Source organism: Oncorhynchus tshawytscha, linkage group LG25 (assembly GCF_018296145.1).
Source record: "Oncorhynchus tshawytscha isolate Ot180627B linkage group LG25, Otsh_v2.0, whole genome shotgun sequence".
Classification (NCBI taxonomy): domain Eukaryota; kingdom Metazoa; phylum Chordata; class Actinopteri; order Salmoniformes; family Salmonidae; genus Oncorhynchus; species Oncorhynchus tshawytscha.
In genome coordinates, this window is record NC_056453.1 from 43,598,213 (window position 1) to 43,619,744 (window position 21,532).

The 21,532-nt window shown below is 43.7% G+C and overlaps 1 protein-coding gene across 1 annotated transcript; it reads left to right on the forward strand.

The window, feature by feature from the left end:
- Positions 1-2,419: 2,419 nt before the first annotated feature.
- LOC112223942 lies at positions 2,420-20,904 on the forward strand. Its single transcript, XM_042305769.1, has 20 exons — positions 2,420-2,656; positions 2,793-3,000; positions 3,100-3,266; positions 3,409-3,539; positions 4,618-4,784; positions 4,971-5,056; positions 5,276-5,356; positions 5,682-5,796; positions 8,888-9,063; positions 10,719-10,940; positions 12,375-12,577; positions 12,807-12,938; positions 13,131-13,268; positions 15,537-15,807; positions 16,376-16,577; positions 17,085-17,436; positions 17,790-17,920; positions 18,113-18,273; positions 19,291-19,513; positions 20,475-20,904. Exons 1-20 carry the CDS (start codon positions 2,498-2,500, stop codon positions 20,612-20,614), a joined length of 3,465 nt encoding a protein of 1,154 aa, XP_042161703.1. The 5' UTR covers positions 2,420-2,497; the 3' UTR covers positions 20,615-20,904.
- The last annotated feature ends 628 nt before the right edge of the window (positions 20,905-21,532 follow it).

Here is a 21,532-nt window from a genome sequence, read left to right on the forward strand (position 1 = left end):
TATTATAACCTTCATGGTTATTATCTGACCCCCTCCACTATAACCGTCATGGCTATTATCTGACCCCCTCTACTATAACCTTCATGGTTATTATCTGACCCCCTCTACTATAACCTTCATGGTTATTTTCTGACCCCCACTACTATAACCTTCATGGTTATTATCTGACCCCCTCTACTATAACCATCATGGTTATTATCTGACCCCCTCTACTATAACCTTCATGGTTATTATCTGACCCCCTCTACTATAACCTTCATGGTTATTATCTGACCCCCTCTACTATAACCGTCATGGTTATTATCTGACCCCCTCTACTATAACTGTCATGGTTATTTTCTGACCCCCTCTACTATAACCTTCATGGTTATTATCTGACCCCCTCTTCAAAAGTAGCTACCCGTTGCCTTGATGACAGCTTTGTACTCTTGGCATTCTCTCAACCAGAGACTTTTTCTTGTTAAGTTACAGCCTTATTCTAAAACGTATTAAATAAAATACTCCGCTTGTTACCTCATATCGTTCAACATGCCGCTTGTCTGTTCTAATGTGCTTCTAGCGAAAAGCCACCTAATAATGCCTTCCAAGCTGAGCACATGTTGAGGGCTGGGAAGGACGAAGGGGGACATCTGAGGGGAAAAAAGGGGCTCTGGTCTAAAGTAGTGCACTATGTATAGGGAATAGGGTGCCATAGGACTCTGATCTAAAGTAGTGCACTATGTATAGGGAATAGGGTGCCATAGGACTCTGATCTAAAGTAGTGCACTATGTATAGGGAATAGGGTGCCATAGGACTCTGGTCTAAAGTAGTGCACTATGTATAGGGAATAGGGTGCCATAGGACTCTGGTCTAAAGTAGTGTACTATATAGGAAATAGGGTGCCATAGGGCTCTGATCTAAAGTAGTGCACTATGTATAGGGAATAGGGTGCCATAGGACTCTGGTCTAAAGTAGTGTACTATATAGGAAATAGGATGCCATAGGGCTCTGATCTAAAGTAGTGCACTATGTATAGGGTGCCATAGGGCTCTGATCTAAAGTAGTGCACTATGTAGGGAATAGGGTGCCATAGGGCTCTGATCTAAAGTAGTGCACTAGGGAATAGATCTACAGCATTTCACAGAGAGTTGGAATAATCACCCTTTAAGTATAGAGGGCGAACCTGACACCTCACCAGCTGTGGCATGTTGGAATGCTCCACACGCCTGTGTCTGAGCCACACTATGCAGAGGTATGTGTCTGTGTGATCTGTGAGTGGCGTGATAGATTTTCCTTTAAATTTATCGTCACTAACACAGATTTGTTTCTTTTGATCATTCCAGATTCAGCAGGTGGAGAACCTGATTCATCAGGAGGATCATCTGGAAACACTAACAATGGGGTCATTGTTCCTGACATCCCACGCCCCCTTGTCTACTGAGAACCCGACCACTGACTCCTCATCTTTTGGTCAGGACATATACATGCTCCTCGATTAGCTATGAGTCTCCAGCCTCTTTAGGTGCAGTTCTCCCCTGATACAAGAGAAGCTGAAATAAGAAAACGTTCCTTCATAGTATTTTTGTTTTTTTACATTTAAAAACGTCTGTGTTTTACAGAATTGTACATGTGCCTTACACTTCTGTACAGTACTGTATGTATGTACATACAGGCGACTATGTTTCGACTATGAAACAAATAGGACATGACCTACTTACTAGTTGCCATGAAAGAAAGTTAGATGAATTCAATTGAAAATGGCGAGAACAGGCAATTGTAGCTAAATGCTTTTGGTTAGCTTGATAATAATAATTGCGTGATTTATCATTCTACGGTATGTACAGTATGTGATATAGTAGAATGTTATGAACCGACACTGAATCGTAGGCGCTAACTACTAACTTAGCTATGTAGAAGTTGGACAGAAGACTGCGCACAGCTGTGGATCAAAAGTGCAAACGAAGAACAAAACAGTTTCAAAAGCGAAAAAAAAAATTAACACTGCAAGCAAAGGGGACAGTCTAGCCAAAATGAAGGGTGGTTGATAGCGGAATAAAACATTTCAAAAAAAAAATTCAAATACATTTTTCAAAATACATAAAGTTTTTCATTCTATTACAAAGTATTAGATTGCGATTTTTGTTTTTTTACTTTAAGGCCTCGTTTTTGGTTTCAGAACAATTATTTTTGATTGAAAAATGTTTTGCTCTCGACAAAAAGACACAAATGTACCTGCTATTTTAACAGTAAAGTTAGAATAATGTGATTCATGTAGGTGCCAATGGCATCATGAACAGGACTTATCAGGCTTTTAATGGCATTTGAGTACGGAACGCGTCAAGGTATATATTTTTCAGACACGCAAAAGGCGTTCCGTATTTGAACAGAGAACAAAACGAGCTTGTTTCCAAGGTTACATACAGACACGGAAATGTCAGTCCGTCAGTGTAAATACGACTGTTTACAGAAATCCTAGAATAAAAACAGTTTCAAAAAGCTGTAAAAAGAAAAGCTAAAATGGACAATTGTGATTTGGAGAAGCTTGCAATTTCGGGACAGACGTTGCAGCCTGCGTTCAAAGCAGATGTAACAACTTATAAAGTTACTGTTGCAAGCGATGTCGACCAGGTTACATTGGACCTGCTCACAAGTGACTGCGGAGCCAATTATAAAATCGTAAGTTTCAACCAAGTAACGTTTGGATGCGAATATATATATATATATTTAAATACTATAAGATATCCTACACTGTGTACTAGGCACATAATTTGTTCTTCATGCTCTTCCAAATCAATACATTTGACATTTTCAGCGTTGTGGTGATGGCTCAAAGTCCATCAAACTGAATGATGGATTGAATTTGGTTGAAATAGAGGTGGGAGCCGAGGATGGCACCTCCAAAAAATACTGCATTGAGGTCACCAAACTGTCTGCGAGGACTGCAGAGTTGAGTGATCTTACAATTGAAGGAAATGTTCAATTACAACCTACATTTTCGGCAAACATCTATGATTACTCAAGTAAGTGGATATGCATTAAAAAAAAAGATAAATGAAAATAAAGTATGATTTATATAATGTGCTGTTTATAAAAAAAAAACTGGTCATCTTTTTATTTAGGCACAGTTCCTTTCTACTGTAATTCGGTGACCATACTGCCCAAAGTTCCTGATAAAAACATGAAAGTTTCAGTGAATGAAGAAAGTGATTGCCAACCTTCTCCATTGACTGTTGGAGAAACTGTCGTCAGTATCAAGGTCTTGTCAGCAGATGGCAGCAATTCTCAGGTAATTACACAAACTGCTACTGTACTGGCAACATTTTTTTTATGGAAACTTTTGCTAAATCTTTGTACTTTAGATATAATGATACATCAAATATTCAGTAATTCCTGATGGATTAAAGAATGTCTTTCAAAACCACTCCCAGATGTACTATGTGTTGGTGATGCGAGAGCAGATTCCCATGGCTGTGACTTTCAGGGATGTGAAAGAGCAGGTCTCCTATGAGTGCCCTGTCACTCTGACGGCCCTCTACAGACCCATATCCATCAACCAGAGGTAGAGTGACTATAGCAGGGGTATTCTAATCCTACCCTGGAGGTAAAGTTACTATAGCAGGGGTATTCTAATCCTACCCTGGAGGTAAAGTTACTATAGCAGGGGTATTCTAATCCTACCCTGGAGGTAAAGTTACTATAGCAGGGGTATTCTAATCCTACCCTGTAGGTAAAGTTACTATAGCAGGGGTATTCTAAATCCTACCCTGGAGATAAAGTTACTATAGCAGGGGTATTCTAATCCTACCCTGGAGGTAAAGTTACTATAGCCGGGGTATTCTAATCCTACCCTGGAGATAGTTACTATAGCAGGGGTATTCTAATCCTACCCTGGAGATAGTTACTATAGCAGGGGTATTTTAATCCTACCCTGGAGGTGAAGTTACTATAGCAGTGGTATTTTAATCCTACCAGAGATAAAGTTACTATAGCAGGGGTATTTTAATCCTACCCTGGAGGTAAAGTTACTATAGCAGGGGTATTTTAATCCTACCCTGGAGGTAAAGTTACTGTAGCAGGGGTATTCTAATCCTACCCTGGAGGTAAAGTTACTATAGCAGGGGTATTCTAATCCTACCCTGGAGATAAAGTTACTGTAGCAGGGGTATTCTAATCCTACCCTGGAGGTAAAGTTACTATAGCAGTGGTATTCTAATCCTACCCTGGAGTTCCAGAGTACTGCTGGTGTTCTCTTCTACCTGATAATTAGTGGTACCCTCTAAATTGGTCCCTGATAAGAGGGGAAGAATTAAGAAAAAAGCAGTGGAACTGGCTTCGAGGTCCAAATTTCAATTTGACGGTACTATACTATATGTGTGACCAACCAGGTTCGAACCCAAATCTCTTACTCTTCAGGGCCCATAGTCACACAGAAGCTCAGAGTAGTGCTGATCTAGGATCAAGTCCCCCCTGTTTATAAAATAATATTCAATATTATCTGAAAGGAAAAAGCTGATCCTAGATCAGCACTCATACTCTGAGTCGTTTTATGAATATGGGCCCTGGTCTCAGGCAAGGTTATTTATCAATGTGCATGGATTCTTTCTCATCAATTGAGACTCTGCCACTGTTTTCTGCAGTGATCCACAGCACCTGTTCTCAGCCCCCTACATTGACATGCTGGCGAGAAGGTCGAAGGTCGACCCGCTAAACGAGTGTCCCCTTGGAGACAGCTGGAAGGTTCTGGAACACGACCTGGATAAGACCATGTCTTCTGCGTTGGTCAAGTGCTTCTTTGCATACCGAGGTACACGGTCACAAGCCAGAACGATGATTACTTTCTCAAATATGATTATTATATTATATTGAAATAATGTTGTAATGTTCAAATTTCGCTCATATCAATATCAGCTAATCAGCAGTTAGAGATATAGCCACATCTACTGTGTGTTTGTCATTAATCATGGCATGTCTCTGTTACCTCTTGGAAAAGGATGTGAGAGTGTGGTGAAACTGGCTGAAGTGGGGTCACATGCACTGGAGTGTCCACACAAACCCTCAACGGACCTGGACCCAAAGGTCAGCATGAAACATTGACGTGTGTGTGTGTGCGCACACGTATGTGCAGAGGACTGAAAATCACAGCCATCGATATCTATGCTCCTCCTCCTGTCCTCTCCTCTCCTCCTCATCCTCTCCTCTCCTCCTCATCCTCTCCTCCTCATCCTCCTCTCCTCCTCTCCTCTGGCACCGTTTCCTCTGATGTGGATTGCAGCTTTAAATGTACCTTTCTTTCAGGACGTCACTGAGACTAACTGGTACAAGAAGCATTTTGCATCCTCGACCTGCTTGGAGATAGAAACCAAACACACTTTGGAGGTAACAAGAACACTTTACATACTGTATGGTTACCTATGATAGAGGTTTAGACTTTTAAAATTACTAAAGCTATGTAATTACAGTGCAACACTCTACTTATGGATTACTCACTGATACAAGGTATTTACATAATTTATGTCCTACAAAGAACTAAAATATTGTAAAGCATCGCCTAGTTTTCATATCTTGTTCTATTCGCTATCATCGTTGTTGCTAAGATTGTTCAAACCTTTGTCAACTCATTAGATAGAGCCTCTGCTATTGTGTTGCTGATGATGCATCATTCATTCTGCATAAGTGAGGATATTTCCTTTTTTCTTGACAGGTGCGTAACTGGGAGAAGAGACTACAAAAGGCAATAGGACAGGATAGTGTCGATAATCTGTGTTCCCTGGCCCAGGACAATCTGAAACTCTACAGAGAGCGTCTGCCCAAACCAGGTCGGTAAGAGTTTCCATCCAACGCAGCTAAGCCAAACCTCTGTGAGCATAGCGGATTAGCCTTCCCCATTGGAAAAATACACAAAGAGTGGCTAATTAGTGTTAGCATAGCAAATTAGCCTTGCTTATTGAAAAAAATATATGAAGAGAGGCTAGTTAGCATTAGCGTCAAGGGCCTATCCTGACCTATCCTGACATGATGCAGGACACTGTTTGTCTTCTTCTTTTTTTTTGTCCACTTGTTCCTGACTACTCACTGAATTGAATGAGGACTCGTTGGTCCTCATTCTGAAATCGAATCCTTAACTCTTGTGAACAAGCGGTGTGCCTGTACCAGGTCATGCGTTGAACGTAGACAGTGTGCTGGCTCTTGTAATACAGACTCTGTGACAGACAGATTCGGCGACCTGGAAGAAATCCAGCGGGGAAAAGGGATGTAATTCCAAAGACAATTTTAAAGAGTGGCTAGTTAGTGTTAGCATAGCAAATTAGCCTTGCTTATTGAAAAAAATACATGAAGAGAGGCTAGTTGGCATTAGCGTCGTTTAAAGACACCTTTAACAGTCTTCCATGATGGTCTTGAATGACGATCCGTAAAGAGTCTTTCAGAGTTCAAAGTGCAAAGAAGTCTTGGAAACAAGCACCAGTTTCCTCTTTCGTGCTGATTATTCATTTAGAACGTGTGGCTTTGGGGTCATTCCATTGGGGTCATTCCATTGGGGTCATTCCACTGGGGTCATTCCATTGGGGTCATTCCACTGGAGTCATTCCACTTGGGGTCATTCCACTGGGGTCATTCCACTGGGGTCAGTCTCACTGGGGTCAGTCTCACTGGGGTCAGTCCACCTGGGTCATTCCACTGGGGTCATTCCACTGGGGTCAGTCCACTGGGGTCATTCCATTGGGGTGAGTCTCACTGGGGTCATTCCACTGGGTCAGTCTCACTGGGGTCATTCCACTTGGGTCAGTCCACTGGGGTCAGTCTCACTGGGGTCATTCCACTGGGGTCAGTCTCACTGGGGTCATTCCATTGGGGTCAGTCCACTGGGGTCAGTCTCACTGGGGTCATTCCACTGGGGTCAGTCTCACTGGGGTCAGTCCACTGGGGTCATTTGACTGGGATCAGTCTCGCTGGGGTCATTCCACTGGGGTCATTCCACTGGGGTCATTCCATTGGGGTGAGTCTCACTGGGGTCATTCCACTGGGTCAATCTCACTGGGGTCATTCCACTTGGGTCAGTCCACTGGGGTCAGTCTCACTGGGGTCATTCCACTGGGGTCAGTCTCACTGGGGTCATTCAATTGGGGTCAGTCCACTGGGGTCAGTCTCACTGGGGTCATTCCACTGGGGTCAGTCTCACTGGGGTCAGTCCACTGGGGTCATTCAACTGGGATCAGTCTCGCTGGGGTCATTCTACTGGGGTCATTCCACTGGGGTCAGTCTCGCTGGGGTCATTCCACTGGGGTCAGTCTCACTGGGGTCAGTCCACTGGGGTCGTTCCACTGGGGTCAGTCTCACTAGGGTCAGTTCACTGGGGTCATTCCACTGGGGTCAGTCCACTGGGGTCATTCCACTTCATTTCAGCAAGCTATGACACCGACCATCTCGGATTGTTCTGAAATCATTTTCTGTCGTTAGAAATAGATATAATTTGCATTCCTGCAACATTATTTTGTTGAAATGTCATTTGATCTTTGAAGAAATTAAGCTAATTGATTGCACGCACATTGGCCATTTTAATGTATAGGATTCATATAATAGTCAATGAATATATTACCTAACATCCAATTGTGACCGAACTTGTTTCTAACAATGAGTAAGACATGAGGAATCCAAAGAAATGTTGAAAAGCTACCCACGGATGCCCAGCACCAATCCCACCCCAACAACCAGTGGGGCGGCAGGTAGCTTAGTGGTTAGAGCGTTGGACTAGTAACCAAAAGGTTGCAAGATCAAATCCCCGAGCTGACAAGGTAAAAAACTGGCAGTTAACCCACTGTTCCTAGGCTGTCATTGAAAATAATAATTTGTTCTTTTAACTGACTTGTCTAGTTAAATAAAGGTTTAAAAAATATATATTTTCTTGACAAGTAATATGGACCTATGTCTTGGAGTATTGTTTCTTCATACTATGTAATGTGAATTTGGTGATGTTAGATTTACACCTCATCCTACATCCTGATATTTCCAGGTTCTGACCACTAGATGGTGCTGTTAGGTGTTTTCTTTTTTTCTTTAAGAATCCCGATGCTAAAGGAATAGTTTACTCAAATGACTAAATTACATATTGGGTTCCTTACTGTGTACTCGTTGTTGGTGTAGGGGGGGTCCGTGGGTGGCTTCTGACTGGGCACACACTGGTTCAATCAATCGTTGTTTCAATGTCATTTCAATTCAATTATGTTGAACCACTGTGGAATAGACATTGAATTGACATCCTTGCCCAGTGGGTTTTGACAATTCCTTTGGATTTCTCATGTCTTACTCAATTGGTATAAAAAAAGTTTGGCCCCAATTGGAATGTTAGGTAATATATTTATTCACTATTATATGAATCCTATACATTAAAATGGCCAATTTGCATGCAATCAAATAGCTTAATTTCTCAGAGATCAAATTATATTCCAACGAAGTAATATTGCAGGGTTACGAATCAATTTTAGACCAATCTGAGATGGTGGGTGTCCAAATCCTCTTTCTTGTGTTTTCTGAGGTGGAATGACCCTTTGGTGTGTCAGTGCTATGAAGCCATAGTTAGGGAGGGAGGCTTAGATTGTTCTAGAGTGTAAGAGGCTGTAAAAAAAAATGAGCCGTGGCGATACTTCCGTCATGTGTGTTAAAATAGAAGCTCTTTATTTTCCTCTGGGATGCATAGGGCTTGACAACAATGTAAAGCGACAGATAAAGGTTGATTTTGCAGAAGCAATTTATAACCATTTAATATTTCATGCAAAAAAGATGCAGGCGATCTTTCATGAGTGAAAGTAAAAATGAGGCTGGCACAGAATACCCTTTTCCTCATCGTGTGTTTGTGTGTGTGTGTGCTTGTGTGTGCCTGTGCCTGTGTGTGTGTGTACTGGACCTACCCAGGTGACCTGCTGCAGTATGAGGATGGTCAGTCTCCTCTGGACTGTCTGGAGCAGGCTGCAGTCTATTATGCCTCAGCCATCAAGCTGAAGCCCCGAGACCCCAGACTCCACTTCCTCCTGGGGCTGGCCCTGGAGGAGCAACACTATGCAGCAGAGATGTACGGACTGAGGAGGAAAGTAAGGAAGCCTTGTCCAAGCCAGAATGGCTCCTGCCCTATGGGCCAATCTCCTAATTCTGTAGCGTGAAACAGCTTGATGTACAGCCCCCTGGACAGGACGCTAGTCTATCGCATGGCCAAACCACTTATTGTTGAATTTGCGATTTCCAACTTGTTGTGTAATGTTTATGTCCAATGGCCGATGACCACCGATACGTTCTATCTATAATTTCGCTTCCTTATTTCTCTATATATGACAATGATTAAAAAGGATTTGCCAGTAGATTGTCGACTTGATTCATGATGATGACTGCTAGCTAAGATTTTGAACGTATGACGTTGACATGATCAGTCCAATCAAAGCTGCTGTAGATATAACGTGAATTGACATCATTTTATCTGTGGCCAATGACCTTGAGCCTTCTTGGATGGGCACTTCTAACTCTATGGCAGCACCCAAGGGGCTAGAAGTTTCGAGCTCTACCCTTAGACTTAGCGGTGACGTTGTTTCCCCATGAGTGACAGAACACTGAGCCAATCACGGCACAACGTTACGTATTTTCTGCTGGCTTGCCCCACGACCACAGAAAGCACTGAGCTGGACTGAAACACCTGCATTTTGGGGTTGCGTTACTCAAGAAAACAAAAAAGAGACCATGTTTGTATGTGGCTTCATTAACTCAATTACATATATATATATATATATTTTTTACATTGTTTCCAAACTGATATGTGACACGTATTGATGCCAAAATAACATGCAAAATAGGTAAGCCCCCCCCCAAAAATGTGGGGCTCGAAACAGGCTCTGCCCTGCCTGCCCTGAATAACGGGTTGCCTCTGACTGAAAGTAATCAGATTACACTACTGAGTTTAATTAATCCAAACGTTAGGTTACTGATTACTATTTTGGACAAGTAACTAGTAACTGTAATGGTTTACATGTAGAAAATAACATACCAAACCCTGTTCCTGTGTAACACACCCTTCACTCCAGAACATGACCAATTTGAATATGTGTATGACTCATTTTCTTCTTCTTCTCCTTCTTCTTCATCATATGTGTATGACTCATTTTCTTCTTCTTCTTCTTCATCATCATCTGTGTATGACTCATTTTCTTCTTCTTCTTCTTCTTCTTCATCATATGTGTATGACTCATTTTCTTCTTCTTCTTCTTCATCATATGTGTATGACTCATTTTCTTCTTCTTCTTCTTCATCATCATCATATGTGTATGACTCATTTTCTTCTTCTTCTTCTTCTTCTTCATCATCATCATATGTGTATGACTCATTTTCTTCTTCTTCTTCTTCATCATCATATGTGTATGACTCATTTTCTTCTTCTTCTTCTTCATCATCATATGTGTATGACTCATTTTCTTCTTCTTCTTCATCATCATATGTGTATGACTCATTTTCTTCTTCTTCTTCTTCTTCTTCTTCTTCATCATCATCATATGTGTATGACTCATTTTCTTCTTCTTCTTCTTCATCATCATATGTGTATGACTCATTTTCTTTCTTCTTCTTCTTCTTCATCATATGTGTATGACTCATTTTCTTCTTCTTCTTCTTCATCATATGTGTATGACTCATTTTCTTCTTCTTCTTCTTCATCATCATATGTGTATGACTCATTTTCTTCTTCTTCTTCTTCTTCCTCCTCCAGTCTGATGGGGACGTTGAGGACCTGAGCAGTGCCAAGTCCACGGCGCGTCAGGATGACATCCTGGCTGTGTGTAAGCTGCATGGCTTCCCTGGCACGCCTACCATGGAGAACCAGCTCCAGGCCCTGGACACAGAGTACCACCAGCTGAAAGATCAGGGCCAGTCAGGCAAAGCAGACTACATTCAGACCCTGTTCATCTTCCTCTCCAAGAAGGCAGGCAAGGTACAAACATACAATTACAAAGATATATATTGAGAAAGTGGTATCCAAACTTTTTCAGCAGCCCCAGGGACTAGGTATTCTAGTGTCAGGGACTAGGTATGCTAGTGTCAGGGACTAGGGACTAGGTATTCTAGTGTCAGGGACTAGGTATTCTAGTGTCAGGGACTAGGTATTCTAGTATCAGGGACTAGGGACTAGGTATTCTAGTGTCAGGGACTAGGCATTCTAGTGTCAGGGACTAGGCATTCTAGTGTCAGGGACTAGGTATTCTAGTATCAGGGACTAGGCATTCTAGTATCAGGGACTAGGCATTCTAGTGTCAGGGACTAGGTATTCTAGTGTCAGGGACTAGGTATTCTAGTATCAGGGACTAGGGACTAGGTATTCTAGTGTCAGGGACTAGGCATTCTAGTGTCATGGACTAGGTATGCTAATGTCAGGGACTAGGGACTAGGTATTCTAGTGTCAGGGACTAGGCATTCTAGTGTCAGGGACTAGGCATTCTAGTGTCAGGGACTAGGTATTCTAGTGTCAGGGACTAGGGACTAGGTATTCTAGTGTCAGGGACTAGGTATTCTAGTGTCAGGGACTAGGGACTAGGTATTCTAGTGTCAGGGACTAGGGACTAGGTATTCTAGTGTCAGGGACTAGGGACTAGGTATTCTAGTTTCCGGGACTAGGAACTAGGTATTCTAGTGTCAGGGACTAGGTATTGTAGTGTCAGGGACTTGGTATTCTAGTATCAGGGACTAGGTATTCTAGTGTCAGGGACTAGGTATTCTAGTATTAGGGACTAGGGACTAGGTATTCTAGTGTCAGGGACTAGGGACTAGGTGTTCTAGTGTCAGGGACCAGGGACTAGGTATTCTAGTGTCAGGGACTAGGGACTAGGTATTCTATTATCAGGGACTAGGGACTAGGTATTCTAGTGTCAGGGACTAGGTATTCTAGTGTCAGGGACTAGGGACTAGGTATTCTAGTGTCAGGGACTAGGTATTCTAGTGTCAGGGACTAGGTATTCTAGTGTCAGGGACTAGGGACTAAGTATTCTAGTGTCAGGGACTAGGGACTAGGTATTCTAGTGTCAGGGACTAGGGACTAGGTATTCTAGTTTCAGGGACTAGGTAGGGACCAATGAGATGAATCTATATATCGCTATAATGTCAGAGAGACATCCAATGGATGTGGGACCCAGTTGATGTGTGACATTTTAACCGCCTGTGAAGGGCCTCTGAACATCTTTGATCTCTCAATCATTGATGTTGGAGTAAGTAGACTGGCACAGAGATCACTCGACCTGACTGGCTCCCGGAAGAACAGCCCCATTCAAATGCATTATAGATCAGAATGATCCGTTAGTTCAAGACTAAGTTTGAGCGCTGCTGGTGCAGACCCAGACTAGGGGGTTTTGACGTTCCTCCCCTTGTACCTCAGGATGGCAGTGCGGGCGTGGGGGACGAAGAGAGCTGTATCCACCGGGCCCTTCTGAAGTACCTGGATGCCTGGTCGCTGAACCAGGACTTCTGGGAGTACAACCTCCACGTGGGGCGTATGCTGCTGCTGCAGAAGAGGAACAAGGAGGCACTGCAGCACCTGCAGACCGGACTGGCCCTGCGGCCCTCACAGCCAGCACTTAGGTCAGCACACGCTGTAGTATGTTTAACGCAGTTGCTTCTGGGAACCAGACTTGCTTTAACTCCTCAAGCTAAGTCCTTGGCTTTAGCTCAGCGGGCTACGACAAATCTGTAGCATGCAGGAGACCTGGGTCGGCCCTATTGGTCACAATGCCAGGGGTAGGCAACTCATGAACGTGTGTGTGTGTGTGTGTGTGTGTGTGTGTGTGTGTGTGTGTGTGTGTGTGGGCAGGTTCTTCACAGGTCTGGCTCTACTGCTACAGGAGGAAGCCTCAGAGGCTGTGGAGAAGGAGGCAGCCCTGTTTTTACAACAAGGCCTGGAGCATGTTATAGCACAGTCCTGCAACATGGAGAACAACTACAGGTGTGTGTGTGTGTGTGTGTGTGTGTGTGTGTGTGTGTGTGTGTGTGTGTGTGTGTGCAAGACAGAGATCAGGATCAAGAGAGAGTATCTTGATTTCCAGACTTCCTTAAGTACACTTCTACATGATGTGCAGTCAGTGTTTCTCTGTAAGCTAAACGTCCCCTTTTTTTTCATGCCGTTATGTGACCTCAGTGGTTTGGAGCCGAGCGTGACAGACCCTCTGTCCAGTGTGAGAACACAGTTCCTGCGTGGCTGCCTCACCCTAGGTGCCCTCCAACAGAAGAACACTCTCTCTCAGAAGCCAATGAGTTCAGAGCAGGTCTATCACACGTGAGTTTTATGTTTCTTGTCTGGTTCAAATCTCTTTGTTCTGTCTTACCAAGTCTCTATGTATGTACACTGAACTAAAATAGAAAACGCAAGTGTTGGTCCCATGCTTCATGAGCTATTTTTTAAATTTTTTTATCCAGAAATATTTCATTTGCACACAAAAAAAAGCTTATTTCTCTCAAATTTTGTGCATAAATTTGTTTACATCCCTGTTAGTGAACATTTCTTATTTGCCAAGATAATCCATCCACCTGACAGGTGTGGCATATCAAGAAGCTGATAAAACAGCATGATCAATACATAGGTGGACCTTGTGCTGGGGATACTAAAAGGCCACTCTAAAATGTGCATTTGTGTCACACAACACAATAACACAGATGTCTCATGTTTTGAGGGAGCTTGCAATTGGCATGGTGACTGCAGTAATGTCCACCAGAGCTGTTGCCAAATAATTTAATGTTCATTTCTCTACCATAAACCACCTCGTTTTAGAGAATTTGGCAGCACGTCCATCCGGCCTCACAACAGCAGACCATGTGTAACCACGCCAACCCAGGACCTCCACATTCAGCTTCTTCTCCTGTGGGATCGTCTGAGACCAGCCACCCAGACAGCTGAGGAAACTGTGGGTTTGCACAACTGAAGAATTTCTCCACAAACTGTCAGAAACTGTCTCAGGGAAGCTCATCTGCAGGCTTGTCGTCCTCACCAGGCTCTTGACCTGACTGCAGTTCGGCGTCGTAACCGACTTCAATGGGCAAATGCTCATCTTCTATGGCCACTGGCACGCTGGAGAAGTGTGCTCTTCACGGATTAATCCAGGTTTCAACTGTTCCGTGCAGATGACAGACAGCGTGTATGGAGTTGTGTGGTGGAGTGTTTTGCTGATGTCAACGTTGTGAACAGAGTGCCCCATGGTGGAGGTGGGGTTATGGTATGGGCAGGCATAAGTTACGGACAACAAGCACAATTGCATTTTATCAATGGCAATTTGAATGCACAGAGATGCTGTGAAGAGATCCTGAGGCCTATTGTCGTACCATTCATCCGTCGCCATCACCTCATGTTTCAGCATGATGATGCGCGGCCCCATGTCGCAAGGATCTGTACACAATTCCTGGAAGCTGAAAATCACCCAGTTATTCCATGGCCTGCATACTCACCGGACATGTCACCCATTAAGCATGTTTGGAACGCTCTGGATTGATGTGTACGACAGCATGTTCCAGTTCCCGCCAATATCCAGCAACTTCTCACAGCCATTGGAGAGAAGTGGGACAACATTCCACAGGCCACAATCAACAGCCTGATCAACTTGTCTATCACAGTGCCATCCGTTTTGTCACCAAAGCCACATATATTACCCACCAGTGCGACCTGTATGCTCTCGTTGGCTGACTCTCACTACATATTCATCGCCAAACCCACTAGCTCCAGGTCATCTATAAGTCTATGCTAGGTAAAGCACCGCTTATCTCAGCTCAGTGGTCACCATAGCAACGCCCACCCGTACCACGCTCTCCAGCAGGTATATTTCACTGGTCATTCCCAAAGCCAACACTTCCTTTGGCCGCCTTTCCTTCCAGATCTCTGCTGCCAATGACTGGAATGAATTGCAAAAGCCTCTGAAGCTGGAGTCTTATATCTACCTCTTTAACTTTAAGCATCAGCTGTCACCAATCACTATACCTGTGCACTGCCAATCTGTAAATAGCACACCCAACTACCTCATCCCCATATTGGTACTTATCCTCTTGCTCTTTTGCACCCCAGTATCTCTACTTGCACATCATCATCTGCACATCTATCACTCCAGTGTTAATGCTGAATTGTAATTGTTTTGCCTCCATGGCCTATTTATTGCCTTACCTCCCTACTCTTCTACATTTGTACACACTGTACATGGATTTTTCTATTGTGTTTTTGACTGTGCGTTTGTTTATTCCATGTGTAACTCTGTGTCGTTGTTTTTGTCACAATGCTTTGCTTTATCTTGGCCAGGTCACAGTTGTAAATGAGAACTTGTTCTCAACTGGCCTAACCTGGTTAATTAAAGGTGAAATAAATAAAAAACTCTATGCAAAGGAGATGTGTTGCGCTGCATGACGCAAATGGTCACAGCAGATACTGGCTGTTTTTTTAATCCACACTCCTACCTCTGTTGAGGACAGAATTTAAGTATATATGCAGGAAACTAGGAACAATTCTGGTCTGTCTCTGTCTTAATGTGTGTGTGTGTGTGCCCATCTTCCTTTACCCCCAAAACAGTGTTGTGGTGCTGGCAGCCCGCGGTGTGTGTCGGTGCGTGTGTCGGGACGAGGTGGCCCAGCAGCTGGAGTGGGTGTTGCTAGATGCCCACTTTGCCCTCCTCCAGAGCCTCATTCAGCAAAAGAAGGCTGCTGGGTTGACTCAGGGTCAGGGCAAACAGGGAGAGACAGAGAGACAGGCCTGGGTGGCCAAGAGGTGTCAGGCTCTCACAGGTCTGATCCGCCTCACCTCCATCCCCGCCTGCAGGGAGCTGATGGACATGCAAGAGAAGGTGAGACTGTATTTAAAAAAATTGCCTACGACCAAAAATGAATTAGAGAGGCAAAGCTTTGGTTAAGGGGGACCACAAAATGTTCCATACAAAACTTATGGGCTCTTATGAAAGAGGAGGTAAAAGAAATGACATCTAGGGTCAAAGGTCAAAATTTCAGGTAGTCAAGGTCAGGGTGTTGAAGTTGACCCTAACCCAGTGTTTCTGAAACTCAGTCCAAGGGAACCCCAAGGAGTACAAGTGCTGAATTAAATCATCTATAATCTACTTATCAAGCTTTGACTATATGAATCAGCTGTTGTGCTCGCGTTAAAAAAGGAAATACCCCCTGGGGTCTTCAGGACATGGTTTGGGAAACGCTGTCCTACCTACTGATACAGCATCAGATATTCTTCCATCCCCATAATAAGATTGAGGGTAGTGTCATCTGATCCTGGATCTGTGTGGTGTCGTCTCAGATTTTCCCCTCGCTCGTCAAGTCACTTTGATCCTGATCTTTTGATTGACTGTGATCGTTGGTGTGTTGCATACAAAACAAACAAAACAAACTCCCATCGGGGGTGTCCAGGTCTGCCAGGTTGCCGTGGTAACAACTCCTCGTGACAGCCACGCGCTGTGTCTCCTGGGGCTGGCCCAGCTGGCTCAGTGTGACAACGACCACGGCTCCCAGAGGTTAGAAGGAGCCATTGCCAACGCCTGCCTCAGCTTCCAGGCAAGCATCGAACTGGAGGACAAGCCTCAGAGCGGAGAGCCACCCACACAGCTCACCAGTAAGAGAAATAGTGTGTGTGTGTGTGTGTGTGTGTGTACATGCTTTTGTGTGTAATGATAGAAGACTGTATGGGGGGGGATATTCATGAAGTGTGTGTGTGTGTGTGTGTGTGTGTGTGTGTGTGTGTGTGTGTGTGTGTGTGTGTGCGTGTGTGCGTGTGTGTGTGTGTGTGTGGGGGGGATATTAATGAAGTGTGTGTGTTTGGGGATATTAATGAAGTGTGTGTGTGTGTGTGTGTTTGGGGATATTAATGAAGATGAAGTGTGTGTGTGTGTGTGTTTGGGGATATTAATGAAGTGTGTGTGTGTGTGTGTGTGTGTGTGTGTGTGTGTGTGTGTGTGTGTGTGTGTGTTTGGGGATATTAATGAAGTGTGTGTGTGTGGTGGTGGGGGGTATTAGAAGGGTGTGTGTGGGGGTGGGGGGGGTTGGGGATATTAATGAAGTGTGTGTGTGCTCACGTTGATATATGCAACTGAGCCTTGTGCCATCCCTCCCCCTCCCTCAGAGCAGCAGTGGTGGCAGGACAGGCTGGCAGCAGACAAGGAGAAGGCAGTCAAGGGGACAGCCAGCCAGGGAGCGGGTGGGGGTGGCTCTGGGCCTCCTGACACTGCAGTGGCTGCCGGGAGAGGATGTGGGCGTGGCATGGGAGGTCCTGCTAGAGGGGGTACTGCGGCTGCAGCCAAGACCCCCACGAGAGGAGGCAAGACTGCCCCTCCAGCCAAAAACACCCCTTCTACTGCCCCTCCAGCCAAAAACACCCCCTCTACTGCCCCTCCAGCCAAAAACACTCCCTCTACTGCCTCTCCAGCCAAACACACCCCCTCTACTGCCCTTCCAGCCACCGTGTCTCCATCCAGGTCAGTCAGATAGACTGTAGACGTGTTGGAGAACATAAATGTTACGCAGTCGCTGATTTCTGTTGCTGCAGATGCACCTCCCCTGCCTGTAAACTCCTTCTTCTGCCTGCTTTTAAGACTCAGTATTTCATGTAGAACACGGCCTAATGAGAGAGGTATTTAGAAGGAATGCGAACGACATGGTTTTGGACACGTGTGTTTTATCTATCATTAGTTTTCCCAGTCAGGGTTGAGTAAAATTATATTTAAATTCAGTCAATTCAGGAAGTATACTGAAATTCCAGTCTGAATTCTTTTAATTGAAATGGAAACTGAGCCCAACCCTGATCCAAGTAGTGTCTGTTTGTACTCAGCAGGGGGCAAGTTGGAGCAGCCAAAACTCCTGGCCCTGCCAAGCCCAGCAGCTCCAAGACCCAGCTCATCTCCCCCAGCAAGTCTAAACCAGACTGCTCCCCAAGCCCAGCCAAACCTGTGCCCACAGAAGGTAGGCTACCAACCAGGGTAGGAATTATACTCAAGGGTATCCTGTCTTTGGCCTAGTAACACTGAGGAGCGCTGTTGGGTTTAGCCCACTATTCATTTCATTGATTGTGTCATTTTCTGTGTGTGGGCTACTTAGTATTGCTCCATTTAGAACCAATTGCTCTGTCTGTGGGTTGTGTCTGTATGACTCCAGAGTCAGCTGTGGCAGAGAGTAGCAATGTTCACCCCAAAGCTCTGTTGAACCGTCGATCCCATGCCCCTCGCCTCGGCTTGGCCCGCGCCCTCTCCCGCTCCGCAGACAGCCACGACCAGGCACACCAGCTCTACCAGGAGGTCATCACCATGGCACCAGAGGTCACATATTACTATCAGTTATTATACAGTTAGTACAGCTGTTCCTGTTATTGTTGGCTCCATCCAATGATTGGTCAGTTTGGAGTGGTCTTCCTGTTATTGTTGGCTCCATCCAATGATTGGTCAGTTTGGAGTGGTCTTCCTGTTATTGTTGGCTCCATCCAATGATTGGTCAGTTTGGAGTGTTCTTCCTGTGCTCCCCAGCTGTGTTTTCTCCTGGGTGTTATCTAAATCCAGGTTATGTCTAGATTATGTTTATCTAAATCCAGGTTATGTCTAGATTATGTTTATCTAAGTCCAGGTTATGTCTAGATTATGTTTATCTAAATCCAGGTTATGTCTAGATTATGTTTATCTAAGTCCAGGTTATGTCTAGATTATGTTTATCTAAGTCCAGGTTATGTCTAGATTATGTTTATCTAAGTCCAGGTTATGTCTAGATTATGTTTATCTAAGTCCAGGTTATGTCTAGATTATGTTTATCTAAGTCCAGGTTATGTCTAGATTATGTTTATCTAAATCCAGGTTATGTCTAGATTATGTTTATCTAAGTCCAGGTTATGTCTAGATTATGTTTATCTAAGTCCAGGTTATGTCTAGATTATGTTTATCTAAATCCAGGTTATGTCTAGATTATGTTTATCTAAGTCCAGGTTATGTCTAGATTATGTTTATCTAAATCCAGGTTATGTCTAGATTATGTTTATCCAAGTCCAGGTTATGTCTAGATTATGTTTATCCAAGTCCAGGTTATGTCTAGATTATGTTTATCCAAGTCCAGGTTATGTCTAGATTATGTTTATCCAAGTCCAGGTTATGTCTAGATTATGTTTATCTAAATCCAGGTTATGTTTATCTAAATCCAGGTTATGTCTAGATTATGTTTATCTAAGTCCAGGTTATGTCTAGATTATGTTTAACTAAATCCAGGTTATGTCTAGATTATGTTTATCCAAGTCCAGGTTGTGTCTAGAATAGTGGTAAACACCTTTCAGATACAATGTGATTGATCAACAGGTCCACGATGCGTACATTGAGCTGGCAGAGATGCTGGGGCAGTCCGACCCCCTGGCTGCTGTAGAGGTGTACTGTCGGTTCCCCCTGAAGCCCGTCTCAGAGCAGAACTTTGACGACGCCTTCATCACCGGAGAGATCGTACGCATCCTGATGAAACAAGGCCTCTACGAGCACCCAGAGCTGGGACACAACCTCATCGCCTACGGGAAAGTAATGGGCCTGGGTGAGTTATCTTTTCATTAGAACCCCAGAGCTGAGACACAACCTCATCGCCTACGGGAAAGTCATGGGCCTGGGTGAGTTATCTTTTCATTAGAACAGTCTTGGAAGTGTATGCATCAATGTTTTTTTTAGATCATACAGAGGTCCTTGAAAAATGAGAAACGTACCCAAAATCTTCCTCCAACGACCCAAATGAAGAAGACGGTGTGCGATTTTATAGATGTATTCTCATAATTCGTGACCCATATTCTCGCATGCCCGGGATCCATTTTTCTGTCCCAACCCATAGAGCAGGATTAAATCCGTATTTCTGCAGTGTCGCAGAAGATTTGCGTTGAAATGGTCATTTCAGGATGAGATGACATTTTTGTCGGTGTTTACCGTGAATAGAGGAACATTGCCTTTAACATTTAAATCAATCTATAACACGGATCTTCCGCTATACAGATTGAACTGAGCCCTCCTTCCTGTATGCAAATGAACATTTGGAAGACAAATTAAATGCACATGTATGGATCTTAATTTGACCAGTTTCTCACAGCAGGAAAATAATCCTGCAACAACAGGAAATGTGAATTATTGTGAGGATTACAGTTAATTAACATTTTTGTAGGGGTTCGTACATTTTTTTGTTTGGCTAAATCAAGGATGAAATTTTTAAAAGTGTAAGTTTAATACAGTATCTCTAGAAGCCTTAGTAGAATACACTACAAGTTAGCATTTCCTGGGGTGCAGCAAATTTCCTGCAGCAGGGTGATCAAATTAAGATCCTACATCTGTATGTATAGTAGGCAGAAGCTAAAGGGAAGGATGTGTGTCGTTTAAAAAATATATACAATCTCTTACTGAATTCTCTTTCAAAATGGCTTACTACTTAAAATTGTAAAAATAATATAAGTGAATGTTAAGGGTAATGCTTCAGCCTCATCAGATCGTGTTTGATTTGTGTTTTGTATGTGAAGGTTGCCTTGAGAAATACATCAACATCCTCGAAGGGAAGTTCATGAGCAGCCTTCTGAAGAGAGTGTATGCTGGGATCCATGACAAATCAGTGGAAGACAAGGATCTGCAGGATTTCTTCAAGTTCAAGTGCTGGATATGAACTTTCCTTTCATAAAGAGACTGGCTGTTTATTCCTTGATCAAAGTATGAATGTATGATCTTTAGACCAATCGGCTAGTCACATCATCTTTAGACCAATCGGCTAGTCACATCATCTTTAGACCAATCGGCTAGTCACATCATCTTTAGACCAATCGGCTAGTCACATCATCTTTAGACCAATCGGCTAGTCACATCATCTTTAGACCAATCGGTTAGTCACATCATCTTTAGACCAATCGGCTAGTCACATCATCTTTAGACCAATAGGCTAGTCACATCATCTTTAGACCAATTGGCTAGTCTCATAATCTTTAGACCAATTGGCTAGTCACATCATCTTTAGACCAATTGGCTAGTCTCATCATCTTTAGACCAATCGGCTAGTCACATCATCTTTAGACCAATCGGCTAGTCACATCATCTTTAGACCAATCGGCTAGTCACATCATCTTTAGACCAATCGGCTAGTCACATCATCTTTAGACCAATCGGCTAGTCACATCATCTTTAGACCAATCGGCTAGTCACATCATCTTTAGACCAATCGGCTAGTCACATCATCTTTAGACCAATCGGCTAGTCACATCATCTTTAGACCAATCGGTTAGTCACATCATCTTTAGACCAATCGGCTAGTCACATCATCTTTAGACCAATAGGCTAGTCACATCATCTTTAGACCAATTGGCTAGTCTCATAATCTTTAGACCAATTGGCTAGTCACATCATCTTTAGACCAATTGGCTAGTCTCATCATCTTTAGACCAATAGGCTAGTGACATCATCTTTAGACCAATCGGCTAGTCACATCATCTTTAGACCAATCGGCTAGTCACATCATCTTTAGACCAATCGGCTAGTCACATCATCTTTAGACCAATCGGCTAGTCACCTCATCTTTAGACCAATCGGCTAG

Excerpts from the sequence above, each read along its gene's own strand:
- LOC112223942 (XM_042305769.1), top strand. The coding sequence starts at position 2,498 with ATGGACAATTGTGATTTGGAGAAGCTTGCAATTTCGGGACAGACGTTG. Across the intron at positions 12,939-13,130 it reads AACATGGAGAACAACTACAG|TGGTTTGGAGCCGAGCGTGA; the intron begins GTGTGTGTGTGT and ends ATGTGACCTCAG. Across the intron at positions 13,269-15,536 it reads TCAGAGCAGGTCTATCACAC|TGTTGTGGTGCTGGCAGCCC; the intron begins GTGAGTTTTATG and ends CCCCCAAAACAG.